Raw genomic sequence first — 19,324 nt, forward strand, 5'->3', positions numbered from 1 at the left:
ACAGAGAAAGTATTCCTCCTTTCGCTGGCAGAAGAGAACTTTTGGATCCATTCTCCGCTGCCAACAAAATACCGTATTTTTCGCTCTATAAGACGCACCAGACCACAAGACGCACCTAGTTTTTGGAGGAGGAAAACAAGGAAAAAAATATTCTGAATCTCAGAAGCCACAATAGCAAGAGGGATCGCTGCGCAGTGAAAGCAGCAATCCCTCTTGCTGTTCTGGCTTCTGGGATAGCTGCGCAGCCTGCATTCGCTCCATAAGACGAGGGAAAAAGTGAGTCTTATAGAGCAAAAAATACGGTAATTATTATGTACAGCCTGAAGATGGAATCTGAACTCTGTGCCCTAGAACCAAAAGGACTCCTATCCCACATCAATGGCCTGGTCTTTCCCTGGGATTGAAACGGGGGGGCAAAGGATGTTGGGGTTTTGTCTCAAGTTGCCTCCGCCCCCCGCACGGGATGGGAAACTTTAGCAGCTGAAACAGCAACAGGCTGCGAAGGAAACAAACACATTTTCTATTACAAACAGGGCAAAGAGCACAATTCTGGCAGCGACCCTGGAATCAAACGTCGCCAGTTACACTTTGGTTGTAAACCCTTCAAAACGCAAAGAGTTGTAGTGTTAGAAAAATACAATAAAAAAGAAAACCAAAAGAATGATCTCACGTTTGGGGGGGGGATGTAGTGTAAAAATGAGATCTGGGGCAGGGGGGAGATTTTATACAAAAGGAAGGGTTTTTTTTTAAAAAAATGAACCATCTTAACTCCAAAAACATGAATAAAAAAAATTAAGAAAGTTTCCTCTTTAATAGAAAAAAAACGTAACAGCACAAAACAAAATGAGCACTTCATTGACACCGGGTTTTTTGGGATCAAGTGGGGTGCAGGGATGGGGATCAAATGAATCTACTCTTCCGCTAAGAAGCGGAGGCATCGAGACTCACCTGCTCACAAAACCATAGAACAGATCAGGTCATGTGACAGGAAGTCCTGGGCCGTTGCCCTGGGTCATGTGACATTCCAAGGCGGCCACCTGACCACAGAACTTGAGGGGGGCCAAAATTCAGAGGACACCAGTTCAAGGCAGATACAAAACAGGAGGCAGAGGTCACATGATTCTAGAGACCTGAGTCACATGATTAAAAAGTGGCCAAGCCGGCCATGGTACTAAAAAAAAAAAGGTAAAAAAAGACGGCTCACAATATGGAAGGCGGAGCCATCAGAACGCAATAAACGAGAGAGGACCCGTCAAGCCATCTGCTATGGCCACGGAAGCCACGGGTGACATCACGGGATGAAGGCAAACGGTTCTGCTGGTGAAGGAAAAATTGCTGGCAAGGCGGGCGTGGGTCACGCGAGCCCTAAGCTGAGCCACGGAAGTGCCACGGAAGTGGATGGGGGCCACATTGCTTCCGGCCGAGTCGGAGGACCACAGCGTGTGCCAACTGGCAGCAAGAAGCAAATGTTTGGGTCCATCCGAAAGGCTCTCTTGTGGCATGTGTGTGGGACAGGGGAGGCCACTAAGCCCCGGCAAGAGGTCAGAGGGTTGTGGAAGGCTCTGGGGACGGAGGCCACGGCGGTGAGCGCAAGGTGGGGCTCAGGGACCCCCCACCAGCCTCAGTTCACATCACGTCGACAAAGAACTCGCTGGGGTTCCCCATGGCCATGTGGAAGGACTGGCGGCTGGCCGTGAGCTCGGGGGGCACCGAGCCCAAGTCGCGCACCGGGGGGGCGCCGGGGGGCTGGACGGCCGCGGCAGCCGCAGCAGCTGAGGGCGGGGCGGGGGGTGGGACCATCATGACCACCATGGGGTTGTAAGCCAGGGGGATGCCCCCGGGGGCAGCGTAGGCCGCGTGGAGGGAGTGGTGGGAACGGATGCTGCCACCCCCCAGGCTGTGCTGGCTGCGCTGGGAAGACCCCTCCCCGCCGGGCCCCACCGTCACCCCGCCGCGCTGGCTGCCGCTGCGGATGGAGTACTCCGACTCGCTGCCGCTGCCGGACTTGGAGTCGGCCCCCGCCTTCTCCTCCTTGGGCTTGCCGGCCCCTCGGCCGGCCCCACTGCCACCGCCACCGCCATCACTGCGGTTTGACCCACTGCTCCGGCTGCCTGCAGAAAAGAAGGGAGAGAGGAGGCGTGTAAGTCAGGGGAAGCAATGCTTTCCCACCCTCTAATACTTAGTTGTTGTTGGCAGCTGTCCGTCTCAAGAAACAATGCAGTGCGCCTCCCAATGGAATATTAAAAACACGACAAAACATCAAACATTAAAAACTTCCCTAAACAAGGCTGCCTTCAGATGTCTTCTAAAAGTCAACTAGTTGTTTAATTCCTTGACATCTGATGGGAGGGTATGCCACCACCGAGAAGGCCCTCTGCCTGGTTCCCTGCAACCTCACTTCTCGCAAGGAGGGAACTGCCAGAAGGCCCTCGGCGCTGGACCTTAGTATCCGGGCTGGACGATGCGGGTGGAGACGCTCCTTCATGTCTACTGGGCCTTTGAGGCTGTTTAGGGCTTTCAAGGCCAACACCAACACTTTAACTTGTGCTTGGAAACGTACTGGGAGCCAATGTAGGTCCTTCAAGACCGGTGTTATGTGGTCTCAGCGGCCGCTCCCAATCACCAGTCTGGCTGCCGCATTCTGGATTAATTGCAGTTTCCGGGTCACCTTCAAAGGTAGCCCCACGTAGAGCGCATTGCAGCAGTCCAAGCGAGAGAAAACCAGAGCATGCGCCACTCTGGCGAGACAGTCCGCAGGCAGATAGGGTCTCATCCTGCGTACCAGATGGAGCTAGCAGACAGCTGCCCTGGACACAGAGTTGATCTGCGCCTCCATGGACAGTTGTGAGTCCAGAATGACTCCCAGGCTGCGCACCTGGTCCTTCAGGGGCACAGTTGCCCCATTCAGGACCAGGGAATCCTCCACACCCACCCACCCCTGTCCCCCCAAAACAGCACTTCTGTCTTGTCAGGATTCAACCTCAATCCATTAGCCGCCATCCATCCTCCAACCGCCTCCAGACACTCACACAGGGCCTTCAGTCACTCACCCAGCGAATCCTGAAGGGCCCTGCTTGTGCCTGGGCATCATGCAAGGCTGGGAACTGCTTGTCCCAAGTGGGGGACCCAACAGCTTCCACTGGGCAGCCCGCAGCCCTGATAGCCCAATATAGCAGTCGGAAGAGCCTGACACTCTTAATCTCAGGGTGGAGAGTTTGAGCCCCATGTTGGGCTAAAGATTCCTGCATGGCTGGGGCTTGGGCTAGATGGCCCATGTGCTAGATCACCCTTCCAACTCTCCTATGATTCTGAGCGAGGGCCAGGCGAGATCCAGGGCTGCCCCCCCCCCCGTACCTTCGCTGTGCTGGCTGCCGGCACTCCCCATGCCGTAGCTGTAGGAAGAGAGCTCATGGTAAGGCGGGGGCTGGGGGCTGTAGGGGTGGGGCGCTGGGTACTGGTAGGAGAAGGTGGGCATCAGAGGCCAGGGGGTGGCACCCGGCAAGGGGAGCGGGGCCAGGGTGTCCTGGTCGGAGGCGCCGCTGGAGCCATCGTTGTCGTTGAGGGAGAGGTTGGCCATGTCTGGAGGAGGAAGAGGAAACCGGGAATGAGGAGTCCACCCAAGTGGAGAAAACGTAAAGAGGCTGGCTGCTGGATCGGGCCCATCTAGTCCAGCACCCTGTTCCAAGCAGATGCCCCAGAGGGAAACCCCAAAGCAGGACGTGACCAGAAAGAGCCCTCTCCCCTCCTCGTGTGGTTTCCTGAAACTGGAATTCAGAAAGGCCACAACCACTATGGTTAGCGGCCATTGATAGCTTTCCATGCAAGGAGGCAGCCCAGAGCAAGACACTCAAATCAGCGTTCAGCTGTCAAGCTGAACCGTGAGGGGATAAGGATGGAATGGAAAGCACAGGAAGAAACACCATGGACAGAATAAATGTCACACACAGGAAGAGCATCGACACAGTAGGAGATCTTCACTTGTAGTCTTATAAATTAATGTGCCAACAAGAACAGAAGTTATGAATATTGCAGCTGTTGTATAAAGGATTACTATTATGACAGGAATGTAATTGAAATCAGATTTTGGAACACAGGAATAAAGTAAACCATCAATTCTAGCACGTGGGGGGCCACCGAAATTATGTAATTTGGCATTTGAATGATTTGCATTAGGATTTGCATTACAATTTGGCATTGTTATAATGAAGCTATTATTGGATTGTTGCAAATGAAAAACTAATAAAAATTATTATTATTATTATTATTATTATTATTATTATTATTAAGGGTGGAATGGAAAGGAATGAAGCACAGATCATTCCGGAAGACAATTAAGAAGGGCAGAGGGAGAGATTTAGCAACTAAAACAACCTGTGTTGTTATTCTCCTCAGGACTGCCTAGGAGGAACCCAAGACCATCTCAGCTGAGCTGAGATGACCACACAGTCTAATTCAGCAGTGCAATTAAGTGTGCGTTTGTATTCCACGGCCTGGCAAACTATGGGACGGAGCACACGGAAAATTCAACAAAGTCCGCAGCTGTGACCAGCTTCAGGGCTTTCAGCAACAAGGCAGGGGCCAACCTGAAAGCTTCAAGCAGGTCAGGCGGGCAAAGTCAGTGCGGATGTGAGATCTGGCAAACAGAGAACAGAGCAGCCTTCTCGCCCCCCCCTCCCCAAAGCTGGCACCCTCCAGATGTTTGCGACAACAACTCCCACCAGCCCCTGCCAGCACAGATGTTTCCATCCCTTGTCTGATGAGACCAGGGCCCTGCAGGATCTGATTTCTTTCTGCAGGGCCTGTAAGACAGAGTTGTTCCGCCTGGCCTTTGGCTTGGAATCAACTTGATCCCTTCGCCCTCTTTCCTTTCTCTTTTCCCTCCTATTTGGGGACTTCCCTGGCTTTTTTCTGGCCCAGTCTGGATAGCTGGCCTTGGTGAAGATTTGACGTTTTCATCCCACAAAAAGTTTCTGAGTTTCTACTGAAATGAGGCTGCATTTTAATGTTGTACTTTAATCTTGTTTTTAAGTTGTATTTTAATCAATTGTTTTTATACCTGATGTTAGCCACCCTGAGCCTGGGCTGGGCAGGGCAGGTTACAAATAGAATTTATTATTATTGTTGTTGTTGTTGTTGTTGTTGTTGTTGTTGTTACTACTATTACTATTACAGTATTTCTATTACAGTATTATTATTATTATTATTATTATTATTATTATTATTATTATTATTATTATTATCATTGCCTTAATCATCTCTTCTCTTGGGCTGAGGCCCATCTAGCTTGAATGGCCAGAACCTGTTTGAAGGAATTCAGAACATGCCTGGACCGTGTTCCCTTGCACTCCAAGTAACCTTCACCGCTGCGCTCCCATTAGCAATGTGGGGAATGCCTCTTGGTTTTGGTTCCAGGTGTTTTTGACTACAGCTTCCAACAGGTGCATTGCTATACATCCACATGGGTTGGGGATGATGGGAGTTGTAATTCAGAACAGAGAGAGAGAGAGAAAGAAAAAGAAAAAGAGGAGGAGAAAGGAAGGAAGGAAGACAGACAGAGCTTGGGGAAGACTGGAGCGGAGCTACAGTTCTGAGCAAAGGCTTTTCCTCCTTACAGTTTTCGCAGCCGCTGAAGTCTCCGAAGATGTAGTAGCACTGCTCAGAGAAGGTGATCTTGTTGACCGTGTGGCGGATGAAGCCAGCCTTCAGGAGGTTGCTAGCGTACTTGCGGGCCTCTCGGCGGTCCTGGAAGCCCTCCACGTGGTGGTACAGCCAGTCCACCACATCCGAGCCTGGGAGGGGTGGGCGACAGGGGTGAGGGAGAGAGCCGGGGTGGGCCAGCTAGGCTGCCACGGAGGGCTGCATGGGTCCCTCGCTTCAGGGCCTGGGGAGGGGAATCCCGCTCACTGCTGCCTTTCCACCCTCCCGCCTGCCCCGCTCCTCAGCACGGTACCTAGGAAAGCGTTGGGGATGGTGATCTTCAGCCACATGCGGTCGCGGACCTCCAGGCCCGACTCTGGGGAAGCCATGGCCTTGGTGACAGAGGCCATGTCGGTGTGGATGGACAGGTTGAAGTCGTCAAAGCCTGAATGTGGGACGACAGGGGAAAAGGGAAAGAGAGACCTCCGTCAAACTCCCTGGGATGCGAGATCCCGAGCGAGGTTTCCCCCAGGGGAGCTGAGGCATCATTTTTCTGCAGCAGCTAAAAGTGCCCCCAGGGGCCAACGCGCTCCAGATTGTCTTCTTGACATATAAAATAAAATCAGACCAAACGGCAAACGCAGCAGCTCAAGTCCCACAGGTCTATCAGAGTGTCTACTTTTTCTATATATTTTTAAAATAAAAATATTGAAATCGTTATGCTTCAGACTATGGAGCTCTTTGTAATCATGGGCCACAATGCCCCTTCCCTCTTGGAATGTTCTACCACCGACTCAGTAAATTGCAGAGCTGAACTCTTTCTTTATTGACAATTGTGACGACTAAGGGTTTTTTAAAAACTCCTTTTTCTTTCACTTCTTTTTTTTCTGTAACTGCCTGGCATTATTAACACACAAATGTATTTTGGGGGGGAGGGGGGGGGAAGAAAGAAATAATGTTATGGGAAAGGTGTGGAAAATGCTCAGATCCTGGGATCTTCTGTGGATGTGCAAGACAAATGAGACAATTTGTGCGAATGACCCAGAAACAAGGGAGTGAAATGGGAGACTTAAGATAATCCTGCATATAAAAACAATGTGAAAGAAAAAGAAAAAGAAAAAACACACTCTCCTCCTGCATTTTTCAGTAACTGTGGAGGCAAAGCACAGCCATCCTGGCTACAGCCACTGAGAGTCCTGTTCGAGGCTATCATTGCCTCTGCTGGAATGAGTTCCATAGTTTATCAAGTACTTATTTATCTCTTCTGAATCTTCCAACATTCAGGCTTCAGGGCTAATATTTACCTTACTAATCCAAAAACCTGGGCCAAGTGACCCAAAGGCTGCCTGCCCCCAGACAAAAGTCTTGGATTGTCTGGGCAAATTTTGCTCGCAGCATCACATCCGGCAGAATATCATAAGGTGGTGACTCAAAGAAGGGCCATTTCCACCAGAAAGTCCTTCTCATAGGCAAAGCAGCAAAGCATCCGTTGCTTCAGCCATCTTGTGAAGACTGGCCTTTTTGCTTTCCCAGACCCAAAAGACTAAACTGCTTTACATGCCTGGATTCTGTTACAGTGGTACCTCGGTTTATGAACTTAATCCATTCCGAAAGTCCGTTCTTAAACCAAAACGTGCTTTCCCATAGCAGCGGGGGACTCAATTTACAAACGGAACACACTCAACAGGAAGCGAAACATGTTTTTATTCCAAGACAAAGTTCACAAACCAAAACACCTACTTCTGGGTTTGCAGTGTTCTTAATCCAAGTTGTTCATAAACTAAGCTGTTCTTAAACCAAGGTACCACCGTATTAGCTTTTCTATCCTTTTAAATATGCTCCATACCATTGATTTATTGGACTTAGAATGAATTTTTACTCAGATAATACTGTTTGCTCTTCTATATTATATACTGCTTAGGTTTTTTGAAAAAATATTAAGCGCTTTGTGACTGCTTTTAATTAAATACACCAGATAAGGGATTGCATTCATGCCGCTGGATTTCCCACTGGGTTTATTTTTTGACCTACAACTGTGTGGTCCAGCAGCAGACTCCTGGTGTTTTTTGAAAAAGGGGGTACAGAGATTTTCAGAAGAGGGTGTACACCTCCTTCTGCCCCTGTCCTCTCCCTCCTCCCCACCCCCCGGGTAATAATCAGGGCGGAGAGATATGGGTCACTCACGTTCAGTCTCAGTGACGGAGGTCCCTGAGGTGATGGTACTCATGGAACTGCTCCCAGGGTAGGCAGCAAAGGCCCCAGTCAGGGCAGCTGAATGGGAGACCCAAGCCGCTGGGTCGATAGGCTGGATTGGCTCATCTGGACGCAACACAGACAGGGAAGAAGCCTTAGGAAACTCCCCAGCAAACCGAGGCTCCCGGCCTGCCCTGCTCTCCCCCATCCCAGAGTCTAGGCCCTAGAACCAGGACATTTCCAGATCCGGAGCCCAAATTCTGCCAATGCAGGCCCGGGTGTTTGGCAAAACATCTTAGGTTTGGGGGACAGGGGAACCTGTGGCCTGCTATGGCTTGGAAGTCCATTCAGAGCAAAGTCTCTCGGGGGGTTGGGGAGGGGGAACACATGGGTGTCGGCCACTTACTTCTAGGCAGGGTGAAATAGCCTTGCGGGGAGGGGTCCCAGCACTTGGCCACTGTCAGCACAATCGGGCTGCAAAGGAAAGGCGAGCGTGAGCTCAAGGCTGCCCCCGCAAGGCAGCCCAGCGCTCTGGAGGGTGCCTGGGGGAAAAGCCCACTCACCCCGGCTTGTGGACAATCTCCCGCAAGACCCTCACGGCGTCGTCGTTGCTCATGTTCTCAAAATTAATGTCGTTGACCTGGGGCAGAGAAGAAACAAGCACTGCTAGGCCGGCTTCATGCTGTGGCTCTGGGGCGCTGCTCTCTCCCCATCCTCGGCCCCCCAAAACGGGAAGGAAGCTCCCCAAGGGCTTTGAGGAGCGTCCTCTATCCCCCCGCAGCTGTGGGCTCACCTGCAGCAGCATGTCTCCGGGCTCGATCCGTCCGTCTGCCGCCACCGCGCCGCCCTTCATGATGGAGCCAATGTAGATGCCCCCGTCTCCTCGCTCGTTGCTTTGCCCCACGATGGAGATGCCCAGGAAATTGTACTTTTCTGCTCAGGACAAAGGCGGGGGGAGAATAAAGGAGGTCAAATTTAGAAATTAACTAGAAGGTGGTGGGTGTTCACGGGAGGTTTAGAAACAGAGGATGAATGGCAACCTGTCAGGCATTCTTTAGCTGTGATTCCTGCACTGCAGGGAGTTGGACTAGATGACCCTTGGGGTCTCTTCCAATGATTCTAATAAATCAGGCATGTCCAAAGTCTGTTTTGTGGGCCTAATCCGGCCCACCGGTCGGTTTAATCTGGCCCCTGTTTATTTCCTGGGGTAAAATCCTAAAGAAAACCTTAACAACTTCAAACAACCGAAAAGAAGCTGAACAACTTCAATCCTAAAAGAAGGTCAAGAACTTTGGTCGGCCCTCACGCATATTCACTTCATCAAATCTGGCCCTCTTTGAAAACTGTTTGGGCACCCCACCCACCAGATGTCAAAGAGAACGACAACTACCAGACTTTTAGAAGACATCTGAAGGCAGCCCTGTTTAGGGAAGCTTTTAATGTTTGATGTATTACAGTATTTTAATATTTTTTTTGGAAGCCGCCCAGAGTGGCTGGGGAAGCCCAGCCAGATAGGCGGGGTATAAATAATAAATTTATTATTATTATTACTACTACTACTATAGCCTTTAAGTTGTGAGTGTAGGGAAGGAATGTTATTTATTTTGGGGTAAAATCCTAAAAAAAGGTCAATAAGTTCAAAAGGTCAACAACTTTGGTCGGCCCCCACAGCCCTTCACTTCATCAAATCTGGCCCTCTTTGAAAAAAGTCTTGACACCACTGTAATAAATGAAGAAACTGAGGATGGCAGATCTGGAGAGGAGGGTTGGTGGACCTCCCAAGTCAACGTGAGAGGAGCCAGATGTGGTTACCCCCCCCCCCATCATCCCTGAGCATTGCCCCTGCTGGCTGGGTCTGGTGAGAATCGAGAGTCCAATGAACTTGGGGTGGGGCACAGGCTCCCCCACCCCTGATCTATCGCTTAAACTCCATCTGGCAGGTTCCTGCCTTACTTTCTCATAAAAGTGGAGAAGAGATGCAATGCGCACCAGAAGAACTCTGCTTGCAGTGTGGCTTAAAAATGTCTATTCAGCTAGCCAGCCTACAGATTTCAACCCTCTCCTTTACAGCGATTCGCTCACACACACAGCCCTGCCTTCCATTGCCTCTGCAATCCCTCATTTTGGCCACTCAACTTTTTCCATTTCAAGTCTCCCTCTCACCTCGCACCCGCCCCCCCAATCGCTCCCTTACCCAGTGTTTTTTTTTTCCTAAAAAAATGTTTAGGGGTGCTCTCATTTTCCTACTCATACAGTGGTACCTCTGTTCTCAAACAACTTGGAACCCAAACACTGCAAACCTGGAAGTGTTCCAGTTTGCAAACTTTTTTCAGAAGTTGAATGCGCTTCCGATTTGAGTCCCACACTTCTGTTTTGAATGCCACACATTAGTTTTGAGTGTTATGCTTCCGTTTTGAGTGTCTGTCTGTTTTTGCTATTTATTTTGCATTTTTGTGGCTTTTTTTGTGTGTGTGACTGTGTGGAACACAGTTCAGCTACTGATCGTGTGACTGCAGTACATTGTTTATTGCTTTCATTTTATGGCTCAATGGTCTCATTAGAGAATAAAATCCATGTTAAATTGATGTTTTAGGGGTTGCTTTTAAAAGTCTGGAACAGATTAATCTATTTTTCATTACTTTCTATGGGAAAACACGCTTTGGTTTTGGAACGCTTTGGTTTTGGAACGGACTTCCGGAACGGATTAAGTTTGAGAACCTAGGTACCACTGTATTGAAATACTGCCCTTCAATGAGACCAAACTTAGATTCACAAAATGTTTAGGGGCATGCATCCCCCTGCATCCCCCAGAAAAAAAAGCACTGCCCTTACCCATGTTCAGGGTAACGGTGATGATGTTGAGAGACATGGTCGAGTCGGTGACGCTGCTGAAGGACGAAGTCTGAAAGAAGAGTTGGGAAAGAAAGGAGTGAGCAGAGGGACCTCAGAAGAGCCTGGCTGCAGGATCAGGCCAACGGCCCATGTACTGCAGCACAGAAACCAACAAGACACATGCTGGAAACCCTCAAGCAAAGGGGGAATCAGAGTGAGGATCAGCCCCACTCTTCCAGAAGCTTATTCCTCTCCCCCTCCATGCAGTACAAGAGATCCTGCCTCCTCCATCACCCGTGGAACAGCAACCCACATGGCCACTGCAGACCCCCCATGCCAGCCTACCCGCTCGAGACGTGGCGGGCGCTGCTTCCGCCGCCTACGGTGGCGCTTGAGGAGGCGAGAGGCGCTGCTCTGCTCTGTGGAGCTGCTGAACCTGCCAAGGAAAGAGAGGGAGAGAGACCCTGAAGCCCAACTGCCATATATATACACACACCACATTTTTCCATCTATAAGACGTCCGCATTTATAAGACCCCCCCAATTTTTCCAATTTTGGGGGACTCAGATTAAAGAAAATGCGGGCAGTTGCCCCCGTGTATAAGATGCCCCCTAATTTTTGACATTATTTTTAAAGGAAAAAACCTAGTCTTATACACTGAAACATACGGTATATTTTATTGAATGTAACTATTGCATCACATAAACAAAAAGAAAACACAACATCCACCAACTTGCAAAAATATGTTACACCGAAAGCAAAATGTTACCAAAAAATAAATGTTTCATATAAAAAAAATAAAGTTCTTCCATCCTTTTCTCCATCTCTCTCAGCATGGGTCCTTCGTTTCCTCAATAACTGCATTATATTACAACAATTAACTTAAGATATGTTGTCTGTATTCTTTACGCCATATTATATCGCGAGCGTTAGTCAAAGCATGTTAAAGGTTTCGTATGGGAACTATGTTTTTCTAAATATGCTCAATAATTATCCCATTTCTTTACTAAACTTTTGGGTTGTTTGATTCCTAATTCTCCCTGTCATTTTTGTCAGTTCCGCATATTCAAACATGTTCACCTGCCATTCTTGTTTTGTTGGCAAAGTCTCTCCTTTCTACCTTCTAGCTATCAGCATCCTCGCGGTAAGGTCTTAAGGGCAAGGAAACCATCCAGTGAAAAGGGGGTTCTCATCTGCCAAGAGGTTTGCCTACCCCATGGGTAGGCAAACTAAGGCCCGGGGGCCAGATCCGGCCCAATCTCCTTCTAAATCTGGCCTACGGACAGTCTGGGAATTCGCATGTTTTTACATGTGTCCTTTTATTTAAAATGCATCTCTGGGTTATTTGTGGGGCATAGAAATTCATTCTTGGTGGCTTGCTGCAAATTGCTCAAGCCGAAAGGAGGACATCTAGCCAAGAGAGAGCCCAGGAGCCCAAATAGAGCTCATCACCCAGAACTGAGGAAGGAGCCTGGTGTGCAGCAGGCCTTGATTCCTAATCATGGACCCTCCTGCAACAGCAGAGGGGTAACCTTCCAAAGGCTTAAACACAGGTGGGATCAAGGATTGCACACCCAATTCTTAATGCAGCCAAGGCAAATTCCTTCCTTTAGTCAAGTGACATACAGCAGTACATTGGACTCCGAATGCCCTGAAACTTGGACGTTTTGGCTCCCGAACGCCACAAACCCAGAAGTGGTTCTTCCAGTTTGTGAATGTTCTTTTGGAACCCGAATGTCCAACGGGGCTTCTGCAGCTTCTGATTGGCTGCAGGAGCTTCATGAAGCCAATCAGAAGCCGTGATTTGGTTTCCAAATGGATTCCGTTCGACTTCCAAGGTATGACTGTATTTAGCAGCCAGAACAGTGCAAGTTTTCACTCCCGCTAGACAGCAGGGCTCTTCCTTGACACCTTGAGCCTGGGCGAATCTCGCCGTTTCCCAGCCTGGTGTGAAGCAAATCCCATCTTTCATCTTCTTGGCATCAGGCACAACTCTGGGAGGAAGGCTAGGCCAGACTTCCTCAACCTCGGCCCTCCAGATGTTTTGAGACTACAATTCCCATCATCCCTGACCACTGGTCCTGCTAGCTAGGGATCATGGGAGTTGTAGGCCCAAAACATCTGGAGGGCCGAGGTTGAGGAAGCCTGGGCTAGGCTATGAGGTGATGGCTGGCTCAAGGTCACCCAGTGAATTCCCTGGGTGAATGGCGATTTGAACCCTGGTCTCTCCCACTTCCTAGTCAACTCTCTAACCACTACACCACACTGCCCAGGGCCAGGAGCTGAGCGTTCCTGGCTTTGCAACACTCTTGGGGAGACCGCAGGACTGGAAGAGCCCCAAGACCCCCTGAAAAGCAAGACTTGTTTCAGAGAAGACCCCACCCTCTACAGATCCCAGGAGAAGCATTTCCAAGGGGAAGGACCCACTGGCAACCGAAAATGCCGGCCCATTTCTGCCCCTCACCTGCTCATGGTGTCATCATCGTCTGAGTCGCAGAGGCTGGTGGTCTCAAGTTCGCTGGTCAGCAGGGTGGAGGAGCTCTCGTACCCAGCCAGGTGCCGCTCCAAGCGGGACTGCCCGTTTAGCCGGTGCCCACCTAATTATTTTAAAGGCAAGGAGAGAAGCGTAAGGTGGACTCACAAAATGGCCACTGCACACACATGCACCCTTCCCCTGCAGCCCCCAGAGACCCCAGAGTTTGTGCTCCCAGGCAGCCACTGACCTCCGTGCTCCATGCTCTCCCTGCGGCGTGGCCGCTCCCGCCTCAGCGACACAACGGACTCAGTCTCAGTTTCGTGGTCCAGGTTCTCATGGCTGCTGGAGATGTTTGGGCTGCAAAGGCAAGGAAAGGGCCTCCACCACTGAATTGTATCACAACAGTACCTACCAGAGTTTAAGAATGGGCACCTCCCCAAGTCCCTTGTTCAGGAAACCCTCAAATACATCCCCTCAAGCTTGGCTCAGAAAAGAAGAACCTATTGGATAAAGTATTTTTTTTGTTCTCATGTTGTGTTTTAATGTTATGAACCACACTGTGATCTTTGGATAAAGGATGGTATACAAATTTAACAAATAAAACAATAATATATTGTACAGGCCAAGATATTATATTGCTGTATAGTTATTACGTATAATTTACTTTTGTATGCTTCTGTTTGACTACAACCTACATTTGGTTGCCTTGTTAATAAATCTGAATTAGAAAATGTGAACTTGGCTCTGTGAAATTTCCTGAAGAACACAGATATATGATCTGGGCTCCTTTGGGGGAAGACAAAGTATAAATCTAATAAATAGAATTTCCATTTACGCAGCATGCAGTAGCCAAACACTGTAAGAACATAGGAATAACTTGCTGGACCAGGCCAATGACCCATCTTGTCCAGCGCCCTGTTCTCACAGTGGCCAGCCAACCAGAAGCTTATTATGGGAAACCTGCAAGCAGGACTTGAGAACAAGAGCACTCTCCCTGTGGTTTCCAGCAAATGGTACTCAGAAACACTGCACACCCACCCAGCGGGAAACCCAAAAGCCCACGTTCAGTCTCCCCTTACTCACTGGAAGGAAGGGGGTCGGGAATCCCCAATGCCACTAGTCCGCTCCACGGGCAACGGAGGAAGTGGCGGCGGTGGTGGCGAAGGTTCTGGTCGTACCTCTATGGGAGGAGGGGGAGGGGGAGGGAGCTCAGGCTGGGGGTTCTCAGAAGACACAAGCTGTGGCAGGGAAAAGGAGAAGGAAAAATGAGGAACATGTCATCACCCCCCATCCTTACCTCCCCAAAAACTGACCACCAGTTTGGGAACTAAATAAACCCTCAGAATTCAAACGCCAGGAGTTTAAGTAGAGGAAATGGGCCCTGCTGGGTGAGGCCAAAGGATCCTGCTAGGCTGGCCTCCCACAAGCCCCTCCAGATGTTTGGGACTAGAACTCCCCACCAGGTCCAGCCAGCATGGCTGTGGCAAAGGAGAAGGCCAGCCGGGTGTCTCCAGGAAGCTCACAAGCAGGGCTTGGGGGTAGGAGGCCTCCACTGTTGAACCCAGAGCCAAAGCAAGACCCCAGACCTGTGGCCTAAAGCCAACCCACAGTTAGGTCTAGGCTAGGGAGGGTGCCCACAGCGAGACGATGTGCCAACTTCATACCCAGGAAACGACTCTGCCATTGAAGCAAGGGAGCTTTGCGTTGTCATCGGAGATCTCCTCCTTCACAACCCTTCAAGCAGAAGGAAGAGAAAAGGGAATCAGGAAAGGGGGCTTCCGAGGAGCAAGAAGCGACTACAGTGGTACCTTGGGTTAAGAACTTAATTCGTTCTGGAGGTCCGTACTTAACCTGAAACTGTTCTTAACCTGAAGCACCACTTTAGCTAATGGGGCCTCCTGCTGCTGCTGCGCCGCCAGAGCACGATTTCTGTTCTCATCCTGAAGCAAAGTTCTTAACTTGAAGCACTATTTCTGAGTTAGCGGAGGCTGTAACCTGAAGCGTATGTAACCTGAGGTACCACTGTAGATGCTTGTGGCCCCTGGGACTCCCAACTATGAAGCAGCAGGAAGCCACTCCAAGCACCCCAAAGTGCAGAAAGGGTGTGCTCTGGGTGCCTGTGGGAGGGTGGGGGGAGATGGGGTGGATTCTGCCTCCCAGAGGCCTGGTTCCCTTTCTGTGGAAGGGCCACATCTCAGCGGTAGGAGCATCTAATTTCACTGCAAAAGGCCAACCCACGGCAGCATCTCCAGGTAAACCTGGGAACGTCTCCTGGAAGTTACTGCCAGTCAGTGCTGACCCTACTGAGCTAGACGGACTACTGGCCAGATGCAATGAAAGGCTGGGTGTCCTTTCTCTCCCAGGTGCCTGGTGTCTCTGTGAAGTGTGTGGCCAGGGGCAGGGCTGTCTCCCAGACCCCTTAAGGAGGGCAAGGAGACCCTCCTCAAGAACATCAGAGCCCCTTTCTCAGGGTCCTCTTTAGTGAGGCAGGAGGGCCAGGTTGACCCCTCGACTGTGCACGGCCCTGGCACAGAAATGTGTGGGTGCTTAGCTCTTGGATGGGGAATTTTGTGTGTGCGTCTGCACCTATGGTGTGAGGGGAGGGCCTTCTGCCAAGCACCTGGGTGACCACAAAGGTGTGCCAGGATGCCTGGGTCCCCAGGAGCTGAGGGTCTCTCTCTCGGACGCCTGGGTCCCCAGGAGCTGAGGGTCTCTCTCGGACGCCTGGGTCCCCAGGAGCTGAGGGTCTCTCTCTCGGACGCCTGGGTCCCCAGGAGCTGAGAGTCTCTCTCTCGGACGCCTGGGTCCCCAGGAGATGAGGGTCTCTCTCAGACGCCTGGGTCCCCAGGAGCTGAGGGTCTCTCTCTCGGACGCCTGGGTCCCCAGGAGCTGAGGGTCTCTCTCTCGGACGCCTGGGTCCCCAGGAGCTGAGGGGATGGGGGTGCCTCTCCCTCTCTCGGACGCCTGGGTCCCCGGGAGCTGAGGGTCTCTCTCTCGGACGCCTGGGTCCCCAGGAGCTGAGGGGATGGGGGTGCCTCTCCCTCTCTCGGACGCCTGGGTCCCCGGGAGCTGAGGGTCTCTCTCTCGGACGCCTGGGTCCCCAGGAGCTGAGAGTCTCTCTCTCGGACGCCTGGGTCCCCAGGAGATGAGGGTCTCTCTCTCGGACGCCTGGGTCCCCAGGAGCTGAGGGTCTCTCTCTCGGACGCCTGGGTCCCCAGGAGATGAGGGTCTCTCTCTCGGACGCCTGGGTCCCCAGGAGCTGAGGGTCTCTCTCTCGGACGCCTGGGTCCCCGGGAGCTGAGGGGGTGCCTCTCCCTCTCTCGGACGCCTGGGTCCCCAGGAGCTGAGGGGGTGGGCGTGCCTCTCCCTCTCTCGGACGCCTGGGTCCCCAGGAGCTGAGTGGACCGGCATGCCTCTCCCTCTCTCGGACGCCTGGGTCCCCGGGAGCTGAGGGGGAGGGCGTGCCTCTCCCTCTCTCGGACGCCTGGGTCCCCAGGAGCTGAGGGGATGGGGGTGCCTCTCCCTCTCTCGGACGCCTGGGTCCCCGGGAGCTGAGGGTCTCTCTCTCGGACGCCTGGGTCCCCAGGAGCTGAGAGTCTCTCTCTCGGACGCCTGGGTCCCCAGGAGATGAGGGTCTCTCTCTCGGACGCCTGGGTCCCCAGGAGCTGAGGGTCTCTCTCGGACGCCTGGGTCCCCAGGAGCTGAGGGTCTCTCTCTCGGACGCCTGGGTCCCCAGGAGCTGAGAGTCTCTCTCTCGGACGCCTGGGTCCCCAGGAGATGAGGGTCTCTCTCAGACGCCTGGGTCCCCAGGAGCTGAGGGTCTCTCTCTCGGACGCCTGGGTCCCCAGGAGCTGAGGGTCTCTCTCTCGGACGCCTGGGTCCCCAGGAGCTGAGGGGATGGGGGTGCCTCTCCCTCTCTCGGACGCCTGGGTCCCCGGGAGCTGAGGGTCTCTCTCTCGGACGCCTGGGTCCCCAGGAGCTGAGGGGATGGGGGTGCCTCTCCCTCTCTCGGACGCCTGGGTCCCCGGGAGCTGAGGGTCTCTCTCTCGGACGCCTGGGTCCCCAGGAGCTGAGAGTCTCTCTCTCGGACGCCTGGGTCCCCAGGAGATGAGGGTCTCTCTCTCGGACGCCTGGGTCCCCAGGAGCTGAGGGTCTCTCTCTCGGACGCCTGGGTCCCCAGGAGATGAGGGTCTCTCTCTCGGACGCCTGGGTCCCCAGGAGCTGAGGGTCTCTCTCTCGGACGCCTGGGTCCCCGGGAGCTGAGGGGGTGCCTCTCCCTCTCTCGGACGCCTGGGTCCCCAGGAGCTGAGGGGGTGGGCGTGCCTCTCCCTCTCTCGGACGCCTGGGTCCCCAGGAGCTGAGTGGACCGGCATGCCTCTCCCTCTCTCGGACGCCTGGGTCCCCGGGAGCTGAGGGGGAGGGCGTGCCTCTCCCTCTCTCGGACGCCTGGGTCCCCAGGAGCTGAGGGGATGGGGGTGCCTCTCCCTCTCTCGGACGCCTGGGTCCCCGGGAGCTGAGGGTCTCTCTCTCGGACGCCTGGGTCCCCAGGAGCTGAGAGTCTCTCTCTCGGACGCCTGGGTCCCCAGGAGATGAGGGTCTCTCTCTCGGACGCCTGGGTCCCCAGGAGCTGAGGGTCTCTCTCTCGGACGCCTGGGTCCCCAGGAGATGAGGGTCTCTCTCTCGGACGCCTGGGTCCCCAGGAGCTGAGGGTCTCTCTCTCGGACGCCTGGGTCCCCGGGAGCTGAGGGGGTGCCTCTCCCTCTCTCGGACGCCTGGGTCCCTTCCCCTCGAGGTCTCTCTCTCTCTCCTTTCGCGGGGGGGGGAGGCCGGCGGACCCCTCCTCTCTCTCTCTCTCTCTCTCCGGGGTCTCGTACCCGAAGTCCTGGTCCATGCTCTTGAAGAAGTACTTGGCTCCCGGCCGGGCGAGGGCCGCCTTGACGTGGCCCAGGGTGATGCGCTCGGCCGGGACGGGGATCTTGACCAGGTAGGGCGTCTCCTCCTCGTCCAGGTGGTAAATCACCTTCGTCTCCCCCGCCGCCGCCCCCGGCATCGCTGCCCCCGCCGCCGCCCCGCCGCCGCCACAGCCAGGCCCGGGGCCCGCCGCCAGCGCCATGGCAACCGCGCGCCCGCCCGCCCCGCCCACCAATCAGCTCCCGCGCGCCGCCAGACGGGCAGAAAACGGCCGACGTGGGAGGAGGCGGGGAGAGAACGTTCGGAGGGGCGGGGGGGGGAGCGAGGGCAGGCGGGGAGCGCGGCGCGAGACTCCCCTCGCGCAGCGGCAGCGTTTCCCGGCGCGCCTCTACGTCATCACGTTCCACTCCCCCGTCGTCGTCGTCGTCCTCCTCCCACTAGGCATAAACAGACGTGAGGGGAAGGCGGCGTCGCCGCCGCGCCACGTGACGGTCCCTTCTCCCCCTCCCCGCCCCTGCCCTTGATTGGGCCAACGGCGGGAGGCAGGGGTCACGTGCGCGAGAGCCGCGTTCGGAGCCCCCGGTCACGTGAGCCTCGCGCCCACGCAATGACGCGACACGCCGCGGGGCCTGAGGGGAGGCGGAAGTTCCTGACGCCCCGGAAGGGGAGGGCGGAAGGAGGGAAAAAGACATTCCCCGTCTTTGTCCTCCGGCAGGAACAGCCTCCTGTCACGTGAGCGCGGGACTGACGGCTCCCTGGGGAGGGGGAGGGGCCTGGAACTCTGCACATGCTCAGGAGCCGCGCTGAAAAATGCTCAGAGGCTTTTCCTTTCAGAGACCGGGAGGTGACCTAGTATTTAAAAGAATCGGGAAAGGGAGAGAAGGCGGTGCTGGGATTAAAAGGGACCTGGGAGCCAGTAGAGGCCAAGGCTATGACCTGACCTCCAGCTGCTCAGCAAGCAATGCGTGGCCACACAGCCACACAAACATCAGACCCTGCAAAAGTTCTTTTGCACAAGGAACAATGGCCAGTGTGGTGTAGTGGTTAAGAGCAGTAGTCTTGTAATCTGGGGAACCAGGTTTGCTTCCCCACTCCTCCACATGCAGCTGCTGGGTGACCTTGGGCCAGTCACACTTCTCTGAAGTCTCTCAGCCCCACTCACCTCACAGGGGGAGGAAGGGAAAGGAGAATGTGAGCCACTTTGAGACTTCTTCAGGTAGTGATAAAGTGGGATATCAAATCCAAACTCTTCTTCTTCCTGCTAAATGCCAGAGA

At 53.3% G+C, this 19,324-nt stretch overlaps 1 protein-coding gene and 1 long non-coding RNA gene across 2 annotated transcripts in view; one reads left to right on the forward strand and one right to left on the reverse strand.

Annotated features, from left to right (window-relative positions):
* LOC309355948 overlaps nucleotides 1-19,324 on the forward strand; it is an 80,680-nt gene that overhangs the window by 59,642 nt on the left and 1,714 nt on the right. The gene's annotated exons all lie outside the window — the stretch shown is intronic.
* On the reverse strand, nucleotides 799-18,206 carry DVL2 (dishevelled segment polarity protein 2). Its single transcript, XM_081886797.1, has 15 exons — nucleotides 18,013-18,206; nucleotides 14,803-14,872; nucleotides 14,222-14,376; nucleotides 13,386-13,495; nucleotides 13,127-13,259; nucleotides 11,008-11,098; nucleotides 10,663-10,732; nucleotides 8,624-8,763; nucleotides 8,394-8,470; nucleotides 8,237-8,304; nucleotides 7,822-7,956; nucleotides 5,951-6,082; nucleotides 5,613-5,789; nucleotides 3,355-3,579; nucleotides 799-2,111 (listed from the first exon to the last, which is right to left on the reverse strand). The coding sequence occupies exons 1-15, from the start codon at nucleotides 18,186-18,188 to the stop codon at nucleotides 1,627-1,629; spliced, it is 2,244 nt and encodes a 747-aa protein (XP_081742923.1). The 5' UTR covers nucleotides 18,189-18,206; the 3' UTR covers nucleotides 799-1,626.

The sequence above is a fragment of the Podarcis melisellensis genome, assembly GCF_964234715.1.
Source record: "Podarcis melisellensis genome assembly, chromosome: 13".
NCBI classification, from domain to species: Eukaryota; Metazoa; Chordata; class Lepidosauria; order Squamata; family Lacertidae; genus Podarcis; species Podarcis melisellensis.

Coding starts and splice junctions, on each gene's coding strand:
- DVL2 (XM_081886797.1), bottom strand. CDS start 18,188: ATGCCGGGGGCGGCGGCGGGGGAGACGAAGGTGATTTACCACCTGGAC. Junction 14,873..18,012: donor AGCATGGACCAGGACTTCGG/GTACGAGACCCC, acceptor TTCTGCTTGAAG/GGTTGTGAAGGAGGAGATCT. Junction 14,377..14,802: donor ATGGCAGAGTCGTTTCCTGG/GTATGAAGTTGG, acceptor TCCCTGCCACAG/CTTGTGTCTTCTGAGAACCC.